We start from the raw sequence: 12,121 nt of genomic DNA on the forward strand, positions 1-12,121 counted from the left end.
ACTGAACAGATTTCAGTCCTAGGTATGTGCTTTACAAACCACTTGTTGTGGAGTGATCACATTTTTGACATCGCCAAAAATGCTGCTAAGTGTTTAGGTTTTCTCCGACGGTGCAAGAAGTTTTTTTTACTCTTTCTGATATGGCTATAATTTACATAGCTTTTATTCGTCCTAAACTTGAGTATAACTCTGATATATGGGCTGGTGCTCCAATAACGTGCTTGAGTCTTCTGGATGAATTAAAAAAAGAGGTATAAAAATGATTGGAGATCGTTCTCTTACAAAACCATTTGCTTCTCTTGAACACCGCCGCATTGTTTTATAATTACTTTTATAAACAATGTTTTATTGGAATAGCCAGTTGCATTCCTCCCCTTAAACAATTCAACCGTTATACCCGTACTGCTAGGAATGCCCATCAGTTTACCCTAGAGCCCAATTTCGGACGTACTGTTAAGTGCAGAGATTCTTTCTTTAGCCACACTAAACGAATGTGGAATAGTTTACCAGGCTCAATATTTCCCACTCATTACATTGTGCAGACATTCAAAACCAATCTGCATCGGTTTCTCCTTTCCTAATTACTCGCACTGTGTTTAATAATTATAAGGGTATTCATAATCAGAACACCTTTAGTGCGCGCATAATATATACAAAAAAAAATACAATCATATATAAATCTAAAGGCCTTCAAATAATATATTTTCCAACAAAAAGCAGTACAAAATATTGGATGAGAAAACTATTTTCTCATGGTTCGTAGCTCGTAAAATAAAAACAATTTTTTCGGTGAAATAGAAAAACCCTTTACTATTGCTTAATTAAAGTTCAACTATCTCAGATTCCCTATGAACGATCTTAAAAATTGGGTGACTCGAATTACAAAAAAGTTAAATTTTAATTGTAATTATCAGTTCATAAAAAGTATCCCATTGGAAACACTGCGAAGGCTCATTTGGAAATTTTTCCCATTGCCTCACCTTCTGTGTCTTTTTGAATATGAGGTGTAGAAGAGAGAGATAGACGTTATGAGAGCAAATAAGGGTTATAATCGTGCATTAAGCTATTTGAAAACTATTTAACATGGCAATACTTTCAAACTTTCGATACATTTTAAAAATTATTTTTATTTAATTTAACAGAATACAATTTGGTCTTTTTTAACCTTAAGCTGTCCTTGTCTTTGGTACTGCAGTTTCTTTTAAGTTCACCCCAGACATATTGCATTGTTTTAAATAAAATAGTTCTTTCTTCCATTAAGCATATTGTGTTATTGAGATTCTTTTTACAACTTTTATGAGTGCTCCGGCTTATTATCTTGCGAGAATCCTCGTAAATTGGCATTCTCTCTTCGGCAAAAGGCATCATTTCGATGCCTAAAAACTGCATTTAGTTCACAGCACATGTTTTTAATTTAATTCAAAAATTTGGCCTAGCATTCCATCTTATCTGTACAAATTTGTCTTTGTTTTTTCTAAACAAACAATGAGGCAATTCTTAATTCGATCCCAAATACACTGGGATGATAGTTAAGAGTTTTGGTGAAAACACTATGATTTTTAGACATTTGTAGCCAGCTGTAACTGGAAGATCATTTTAATATCAAATCTATTTCTCTAAATGAGCTTTGATTCGATTAAAAAAAAACTGAAAATCCCTTAAAATAAACGAAAATAACTGGTTTATATTAGACTTTTAAAAAGTGTTTTGTGCTAAAATATTGATATATTTTGTGGCGAACTCAATACAGCTCCTGATTTTCTATGAACTCAATAATAATTTAAAGACAACAATAAGTTGTGAATTATCTTCTTCTCGATATTTTCGGCATGTGAAAGAAATGTGTTTCTCCTTCTGGCGCTCAACTCTGTAATCCAACTATTCAATTTTGATTCTATTCCAATGTTATTTGTGGTTATACGAGTATTTGAAATAATACAAATTTAAGTGAAAACATTTACTAAAAGTTCAAATTTTCATTGTCATTTATTTATAATTTTTTGGGTCTTAAATTGTGGAAAAAAAACATCTCACCACATTTCAGGGCAAACAATTTAATTCCAAATTTGCAGGATTTTGACATTAACTTTTGAGTGGTGGTTCAACTCAACGAAAATCTCAACACACATCGCTTCGGGTGTTGTCTGGCCCGAATGTTGAAACCATGAAGAATTGTGTACATTGAAATCGCCCCTAACAACGATTTCAATCCGAGGGTAGGACGAAATAATTCTTTGGAAGTTTAACCTTTGATCTAAAGACTTGTTATCTCAAAGCAGACTTCATATTAGCCCCCTAATAGGTGTCCTAACGGGACACTGTCTTATAGGCAGACACGCAATACGACTTGGTGTAGCCTCAAATGACTTCTGCAGGAGCTGTATGGACGAGGAAGAAGAGGAAACAATCTCTCACCTCCTCTGCACTTGCCCTGCTCTTTCACTAAGACGCAAATCTCATCTGGGAGAATACTATTTTGATAATCACAGTGAACTAGCTAAAAAGGATATCAAATATCTCCTTCGCTTTATAAAAAGCTCAAAACGGTTCGACTAGTAAGAAGTAATTCTCTAGATTCATGTGGTATCACAATGAGCCTTCTCTTTTGGCCTAAGTGTGTGGATTCTGAATCCGCAGCCACTTTAAACTAAACTAAACTAACCTTTGATTCCTTCCGCCTTACTATAAAGTAAAAGAGATTCGTTCTTTTGACGTGCTACCCGAATGTGGAATACCTTGTCACTTTCTACCTTGCCATCTCATTGTAATATTCAATAACTGTAACCCGAGACCTCTTTTAAAACGGCTCCCTTTCTTCCTAATTCTTAGACTGTGCCTATTTCCTATTAAAGGTATATAAAACCCTTTGAGTGTGCGCTGATCATATAAATAAATTATCTTTAATTTACTTGGTTGTTGTGAAACTTAAAACATCTGCGGCCCTATTAAAAAAAGATTAAACTTGAAACAAAAATCTTGAAAAACCTCTCTTTCATAGGAAACCTGTTGGGCAACTAATTTCGAAATCAATACTCAACGAATTTCGGTTATACCTTCAAACCAAAATTTTCTTTCAGCTCTCGGATAATAAAATAACATTTTTTTTTGTAATAAAATAGTTTTTCGCATAATATTTAAAAGTTTACATAACTTGTAATCTTCGCCGACACAATTTGCACATCTTTGTCTCTTGAAGGTTTTATATTTATACAGCAAGGTCTAGAAATAATGTTTTTTTTTTCATAGCAAAGAGCTCACAAAAATTATAGAAGTTATAAATTAAAATGAGTGTATAACATTGAATAAATAAACCCAAAATAATTATAATCTAAATCTTATCATTTCTGACAACATTACTCGCACAAGGGAATGGTTGAGAGTTGCAAGTCACTAGGCCCTAGTTCACAACGGACTGTTGCGCCACCCAATTTATTTATTTTTTTTTAAATCTTATCATATTTTAAAAATCATTGTGTTTACAGAAGTAACATAAATTGACTCAAAACTTACTGTAATCAAGTAATACATTTTGAAAGCTGATAATGACTTGGTAAGAAATATGTTTATTGACTATTCAGCTATTCCTTATAATGACTTATTTTAAATACTGAAACCGACATAAAAAACCACCAAAAAAACGTTTGGAGCTATGTTAATAGCAAGAAAAATACCGACGGGTATCCAAACTGCATATCTTTCAACAACGAACTTAGCCATGACTCTGAAAAAATTTCAAATATGTTTTGCAAATTTTGTCCAAGATGCTTTCGAAGTAGCGAACTCCTGTCAAACGCCTGAGTTATGTGCCCTCTCACAAAATTTCCCTCATTTGAATTCATTAAGTCTTTGGATCTCTGAAGATGAAATCGTTCGCAGAGCTTCAGAACTTGACGTTTGTTATAGCCCTGGTTCAGATGGTGTACCTTCTTATATTTTGAAAAAATACGCATACTATCCTCTTCATATTCTTTTTAATGAATCGCTCAAATCTTCAATTTTTCCTGAAATTTGGAAGAGTACATAACACCGATACATAAAAAGGGTAGTAAAAATGAAATAAAAAATGATCGTTCCATTGCAAAACTGTCCGTCACATATAAGTTATTTCAGTCTATTATTTGTAAAGTAAAGCAAAGAATGAGCGGTCATCATATTGTTATACCAACTCTGGCGTACCACAAAGTAGCCACTTAGGACCTTTACTGTTTATTTTGTACGTTAACGAGTTATCTTCTATTATAAAACACTCATCTGTTTTAATTTACGCTGATGACATTAAAATTTTCAAACGTATTGACTCACTTGACGATTGTTTACTCCTACAAGATGATCTAAATAAGCTTTTACTAAGCATAGACAAATGTAAATCAATCAGTTTTACACACAAACAAAATGTTTTGACTTTCAATTATCAATTAGACTCTTCTTATTTGACTAAATTCTTTACTTTCTCTGACCTATATAGGTATTATTCTTGAATCAAAATTAACTTTTACAAATCATTATGACTATATTATTAAAAAAGCAAATAAGACACTCGGATTTAGAAAACGATTTTCACATGATTTTCGCGACCCTTATATTCTTAAACTTCTTTATATATTATTTGTAAGACCAATATTGGAATTTGGCTGCATAATATGGGCTCCCTTTTATTCAGTCTATATAAACAGAGTAGAAGGAATACAAAGAAGATTCTTCATGCGCTTCTGCCTCCGTTTCTTCCCATGGTCCAATAGGCTCGAACTTCCACCCTACAATCATAGGCTTACGCAAAGCACAGAGAGTACATTCAGCTGTGATTTATTATAAAATTAATCAATGGTTCAGTCATATCACCATCAATTTTGGAACAATTAAACTTTATTTATAGCCGTTCAAGTATTAGAAGACAAGTTCCTTTACGTCCTATATCAAGCAGATCAAACTATGGCAAAAACAGTCCCCTCAACCAATTGATTTCAGTTTACAACAAGTATTACTTTTTGGTACATTCCGTAAGCGATGATTTTAAAAGTAAAACATTTAAAGTAAATTTTTTTGTAGATCTGTAAATCTAAGAATAAATGTAATATAAGTCTTAAATTCTAACGTTAGTTTGTTTAACGAATTCAATAAATAAAAATTGAAACACATAAACCCCTCTTGCAGCTAAGTTATAAAAGTTATACTTACATAACTATTAAAATTATAATATAATAATTTTTTATTTGTATGGATCCAAATACAAACACAAGCATAACCATTAAAGCCAACATAAAACGAATGTTAAAACAAACATGAGGGCAACATAGCTCCATTCACTTTAAATTTTGGAAAGTTGTATTTTTTTAAAGCCATTCTAAAAATAAATATAACCTGAAAAGACATTTTTTAACTTAAACAATATTTTTTCACCTTACAGTGCAAAAACTACCAGGGAATGATGAGCATGTTAAAGTGTACGATGACTTACCAAATTCCGCAGTGGAATTACAAGTCAAGGATAAGGTAAGAGTAAGTGTTTTTTGTTTTTTTTTTTTATTTTATTTTTGTGTTTTTTATCATTTTATTTTACTTTTCTTACAACAATTTTTACAACGCCAAATCTTACTTTAATTATTCGACCAAATCAAATAAAAACAAACGTCATCAATTTTTATAGTTTTTGCGTAAATTGAATCGCCAAGAGCGTGTCGTGGAAGAAGTCAAAATGATTCTCAAGCCAAGATTCAACAAAAAACAAATTACCAAGGACGATTACAAAGAAATAATGCGTCGTGCAGTGCCCAAGGTATATTATTCATATTAAACTCAACTTCAAGCCCAACCCAACAATAATGACAAACAAAATTTATTTTACACAGATCTGTCACAGTAAATCCGGAGAAATCAATCCGAAGAAAATTCAAAACTTGATAGAGGCATATGTTAAAAAATTCCGACAGAAGCACAGAAAGCTTAACATCCCCAATACGGGTCAAGTAAGCAGTGCAGTGAAGTGTGCGGCTTATTTGAAAAAGCTGTAGATGCTTTCAAAATAATATTAAGTTTAGAAAAGTAAACAGCGGATTTAAGTTCGGAATAAAACTTTTTTTTTTAATTTGTTTCCGAAGAAAAGGTACGATAGTTTAATATTAAACAAATTATTCTATTATTTTATTTTATTTCGCCTCTCTTGCAGTATAGATGTCTCATTTCCAAAGCAGCGAAGCATGTCAAGAAAATATATTCACCTGCAATTAAAAAAAAAAGTTTTTAATATTACCCTAAGAAATGCACTTCGTATTTTTGTATTTCAAAATTTGATTAATTATTCTCTTAGAAACAAATATTGTTGGAGATATATTGTAATTTTTTCTTTATTTAATTTTCATTTAAAACACATTTAATTTATTATTATTTCTTGAAATTTGAAATTCTTGCATCCATATCCCTTCTGGATAGTGTAGTCAAAATAGCAAATATTTATAAAAACAAATCTTCTGGTATAATTGGTGTCTGTGTTTTTTGAATTACCTTAGAAATAGAAATTAAACGCTATAAAGATCTACCATTTTCACAATTTGGCTTTATATCATTACTATATTATGTACTTTAATTGTAAGTAAAATAAATAACTACTTAAATTTATAAACAAAGACTAACTCTTTGTTTTTTTTTGCAATATTCTTGAAAATAGATAACAACAACATTGAAAATAGAAAACTTTAACTTGAATGATTTAACCAAGTTCATAATTCTGTATTTATCTATATACACTATAAATTTAATAGTATAAATAAAAAGAAATTGTAAAAAAAGAAGATGGCACATTTATTTAATGAGACTGTGTGGTGATCATTTGTGTTTACTTTACTTCATTTCTGCTCTCCTGGCTTTCCATATGGATTTCAGTTTTACTCATGGTTACCTATTGATCTTTAATATTATGGCTTGTTTTCGAAAGAATTTGCCTAATTTTAATTGAATTGAATTCATTTTTATTTTTTAATCTTTAAAACTATATTTAGCTGACAAAGATTCATAAAACTAGCCTAATTAACCATAATTGCGACTAACTTATTGGTCCCATACGGACACTAAGTGAAACTTTAACACAGGGCTATCCATTTTGCTGTTTCAAAAGTAAACGTAAATAAAACACAAAATATTTTTGTTCATGATATTTTTTATTATTATAAATTAATTATTATTTGACACATATTTGGCTGAATAAACAGTCTTTCGCGTAGCCCCACCAAAACAAAATTCCAGCGGTATCAAATCGCATGATCTTGGTAGCCAAGTTGATATCGCAACGAAGAGAAATTACGCGGCCAGGAAATGTCTCTTGGAATAAAGCCATATTCGCTCGAATTGTGTGTGGCAAGTGACACCATGTTGTTTAAACCACATATTTTTCAAGTCGTATTCTGAATAGCAAGCAAAAAAAGTGGGTTATCAAATGACCATAACGCTCCGAATTGACGGTGACAGTGGTTCCATCATCGTTTTTAAAGAAGTAAGGTCCAATGTAGTGCCCGCGGCATGATGGTTAGTGCCTTGGACTGTCATGCAAGGGGTCTTGGATTCAATCCCAGTCTGTGCCACCTTAATTTAAAAAAAAAAAAAATTCGCGGGTACTGCCTCTTGCGAGCAATTGACAAATCCTTCAAGAGTAATTCTTGTCATGAAAAAGTGCTTTCTCAAACTAGCCGTTCGGATTCGGCCTAAAATTGTAGGTCCCTTCCATTCCTGACAACAGTACTCGCACACAGGAATGGTTGAGAGTTGTAAGTCACTAGGCCCTGGTTCACAACGGACTGTTGCGCCACCCCATTTGATTTTTTTAAGGTCCAATCACATCTTCGAACCAAAGAGGACACCAAACAGTGTTTATTAGCATACCCACCAAGTGAGAAATGTGTCTCCTCGCTGAAAAAATTTTTGTTGGAAAAATCGCCGTCCACCGCCGACACGTTGTGCTGGTTTCAGTTATTGTGTGTTAGATCCAAATGCAAACAACGCCAAAATGTGCCGTAAGACAGTCCTAATTCCTGAGAACGACGAGGAATCGACACATTCGGGTCTTCGGCAACCATTTCACTTGCAGCAGCTATATTTTCAGCGGTAGGAGCGAACCGATAATGCACAAGCCTTACAATATCTGTAACCAGTCTAGTCTCTTCCTAATTTTGCCAACTGCTTGCGCAGTTGAACGATTATGGAAACCATAATCTCCTCTTAAGGCACGATATGTTATCATTTTTGTAGTAGGTTTTGACTATTTTTATGCGTTGTGTGATAGTTAAATGGTGTTTTAAAAATGATTTTGAGAAAGTGGCCCTTGCCGCTTTCGTATAAATTCAAGCCGAGAAACACAATTTACTAACCCATTTTGCAGGAATTGGAACTGTATGTCTTCAAAAACACACTGAATATTCTCTTCCAAGTCGTCAATAATTTAGCAACCCATTCTGCCAGTCGTTTTTTCTTTTCTTCTACTGTGAACGTCGAACTTGTCGAGTTGTAGAAGCTGAGTAAGGTCAATGATTCTCGAGAATTTTCTCCAGATGAGTCCTGAAACTAAAGGACGTTCTTATCCCTCTACCTTCCCAGAATCATCACCCATTCCCACATAAACACCAACTCCCATCCCACCTCTCACGTTGTAATGGCGAAAAAGCTAGCAGCGCTCCTATCTTCTATGCTCCTTCTCACTGTACTTAACCTAGCTGAATTGCTGTTACCGAATCCCAATCTTTTCCTTACATATCAGAATGATGATTTAACATCAACTGACACCTCATCTTATCTCTTCCTCCCCAACCACCTCTCATCTTTATTGCCTGGATCTAAGATGTTAAACGACCCGTGCCGATGATCAGCCTGGCTGGGGGCCAAATTTAAAAATAGCCCATTCTCTAACGGATTATCCGGATACCTGGCGACCTCCGGATTAACTAGCCAACAAAAAAACAAAAATGAAAAGCACAATAAGACCGGTATCCCTGTTGCCGTATCTCCTGCAGCCACCACAGAGAAGGGAGTAGTGGCTAACCATGGACCCTCCTCTGCTGATGGTAGCAACGAGAATATGAAGGTAGCGATACCTAATTTCAGTATTCGCAGGGTTGTGAAAAATGGCCCTACCACTACTAATGAGAGTGCCCGGCAAAATCCTCATTCAAACCCTTCAAGTGGGTGCCAGGCGGGCAATGATCACCACAGTAGTCCTGTGCGTTTTTGGCAGGATGATGATTAGCTAAGGCAGAGTTGGCTCGCTGAATTGCTGTAACTTCTTAATAGTGCAACGTTCGGATAGAACAATTATCAAACAAAAAAATCGCGCCATGGCTGCCAATCCGGTCACATCTCCTGAAAAGACTGTCGAGCCAACTCAGGGGTGTGAACGGGTTGTCAACCCTATGGTTTCCACTAGTAGCGGGAGTCTTTCTCCCTCTACTAGCCACAAGCTTTACTTGAAGGAATTACCCGTCAGTGGAACAGCTGTGACGCTCGGCTGTCCCAAGGGTGGCAATTCCACACCCCACCTCTTCCCCGCTCCTGCTAGGACGTTGCAAGCGACCCCAAGAAGGGACAACCCATCCGGAGAGACAAAATCTGCGACATGTGGAATTGACTCGAAGGATGAGGGCACACCCCGATTGGTATCGGTAGCTACTAATTCTGGATTCTAGCCGCAGTCGGTGTCATACCGGCGGCGGAATAACGAGAATATGAAGGTAGCGATACCTTATTTCAGTAGTCGCGGGGTTGTGAAAAATGGCCCTAGCACTACTAATGAGAGTGCCCGGCAAAATCCTCATTCAAACCCTCCAAGTGGGTGCCAGGCGGGCAATGATCACCACAGCAGTCCTGTGCGTTTTTGGCAGGATGATGATTAGCTAAGGCAGAGTTGGCTCGCTGAATTGCTGTAACTTCTCAATAGTGCAACGTTCGGATAGAACATTTATCAAACAAAAAAATCGCGCCATGGCTGCCAATGCGGTCACATCTCCTGAAAAGGCTGTCGAGCCAACTCAGGGGTGTGAACGGGTTGTCAACCCTGTGGTTTCCACTAGTAGCGGGAGTCGTTCTCCCTCTACTAGCCGCAACCTTTACTTGAAGGAATTACCCGTCAGTGGAACAGCTGTGACGCTCGGCTGTCCCAAGGGCGGCAATTCCACACCCCACCTCTTCCCCGCTCCTGCTAGGACGTTGCAAGCGACCCCACGAAGGGACAACCCGTCCGGAGAGACAAAATCTGCGACATGTGGAATTGACTCGAAGGATGAGGGCACACCCCGATTGGTATCGGTAGCTACTAATTCTGGATTCTAGCCGCAGTCGGTGTCATACCGGCGGCGGAATAACGAGAATATGAAGGTAGCGATACCTTATTTCAGTAGTCGCGGGGTTGTGAAAAATGGCCCTAGCACTACTAATGAGAGTGCCCGGCAAAATCCTCATTCAAACCCTCCAAGTGGGTGCCAGGCGGGCAATGATCACCACAGTAGTCCTGTGCGTTTTTGGCAGGATGATGATTAGCTAAGGCAGAGTTGGCTCGCTGAATTGCTGTAACTTCTCAATAGTGCAACGTTCGGATAGAACAATTATCAAACAAAAAAATCGCGCCATGGCTGCCAATGCGGTCACATCTCCTGAAAAGGCTGTCGAGCCAACTCAGGGGTGTGAACGGGTTGTCAACCCTGTGGCTTCCACTAGTAGCGGGAGTCGTTCTCCCTCTACTAGCCGCAACCTTTACTTGAAGGAATTACCCGTCAGTGGAACAGCTGTGACGCTCGGCTGTCCCAAGGGCGGCAATTCCACACCCCACCTCTTCCCCGCTCCTGCTAGGACGTTGCAAGCGACCCCAAGAAGGGACAACCCATCCGGAGAGACAAAATCTGCGGCATGTGGAATTGACTCGAAGGGTGAGGGCACACCCCGATTGTTATCAGTAGCCACTAATTCTGGAGGTGGACCCACACCTGTGTCACACGGACATAGCTCTGGGCCGGCCAACAAGAAGTCCAAGAAGTCACAGGCCAATCGAGACCAACGCAATGCTGAGAGGATTCTAGCCGCAGTCGGTGTCATACCGGTGGCGGAATAACGAGAATATGAAGGTAGCGATACCTAATTTCAGTAGTCGCGGGGTTGTGAAAAATGGCCCTAGCACTACTAATGAGAGTGCCCGGCAAAATCCTCATTCAAACCCTCCAAGTGGGTGCCAGGCGGGCAATGATCACCACAGTAGTCCTGTGCGTTTTTGGCAGGATGATGATTAGCTAAGGCAGAGTTGGCTCGCTGAATTGCTGTAACTTCTCAATAGTGCAACGTTCGGATAGAACAATTATCAAACAAAAAAATCGCGCTATGGCTGCCAATGCGGTCACATCTCCTGAAAAGGCTGTCGAGCCAACTCAGGGGTGTGAACGGGTTGTCAACCCTGTGGTTTCCACTAGTAGCGGGAGTCGTTCTCCCTCTACTAGCCGCAACCTTTACTTGAAGGAATTACCCGTCAGTGGAACAGCTGTGACGCTCGGCTGTCCCAAGGGCGGCAATTCCACACCCCACCTCTTCCCCGCTCCTGCTAGGACGTTGCAAGCGACCCCAAGAAGGGACAACCCATCCGGAGAGACAAAATCTGCGGCATGTGGAATTGACTCGAAGGGTGAGGGCACACCCCGATTGTTATCAGTAGCTACTAATTCTGGAGGTGGACCCACACCTGTGTCACACGGACATAGCTCTGGGCCGGCCAACAAGAAGTCCAAGAAGTCACAGGCCAATCGAGACCAACGCAATGCTGAGAGGATTCTAGCCGCAGTCGGTGTCATACCGGCGGCGGAATAACGAGAATATGAAGGTAGCGATACCTAATTACAGTAGTCGCGGGGTTGTGAAAAATGGCCCTAGCACTACTAATGAGAGTGCCCGGCAAAATCCTCATTCAAACCCTCCAAGTGGGTGCCAGGCGGGCAATGATCACCACAGTAGTCCTGTGCGTTTTTGGCAGGATGATGATTAGCTAAGGCAGAGTTGGCTCGCTGAATTGCTGTAACTTCTCAATAGTGCAACGTTCGGATAGAACAATTATCAAACAAAAAAATCGCGCTATGGCTGCCAATGCGGTCACATCTCCTGAAAAGGC

General features: G+C 38.0%; 1 protein-coding gene across 3 annotated transcripts in view; it reads left to right on the forward strand.

The window, feature by feature from the left end:
* Nucleotides 1–6,785, forward strand: part of LOC129943498 (uncharacterized) — a 49,963-nt gene extending 43,178 nt beyond the window's left edge. The window contains exons 4-7 of one of the 3 annotated variants that reach the window (XM_056052994.1): nucleotides 5,405–5,496; nucleotides 5,645–5,773; nucleotides 5,847–6,100; nucleotides 6,164–6,785. In XM_056052994.1, the coding sequence (XP_055908969.1) occupies nucleotides 5,405–5,496; nucleotides 5,645–5,773; nucleotides 5,847–6,008 (383 nt within the window). In that variant the 3' untranslated portion in view covers nucleotides 6,009–6,100; nucleotides 6,164–6,785. The remainder of the gene's footprint in view (nucleotides 1–5,404; nucleotides 5,497–5,644; nucleotides 5,774–5,846; nucleotides 6,101–6,163) is intronic. The other 2 variants (XM_056052995.1, XM_056052996.1) reach the window with 2 other exon arrangements.
* Nucleotides 6,786–12,121: the final 5,336 nt, after the last annotated feature.

Source organism: Eupeodes corollae, chromosome 1 (assembly GCF_945859685.1).
Source record: "Eupeodes corollae chromosome 1, idEupCoro1.1, whole genome shotgun sequence".
Taxonomy (NCBI): Eukaryota; Metazoa; Arthropoda; class Insecta; order Diptera; family Syrphidae; genus Eupeodes; species Eupeodes corollae.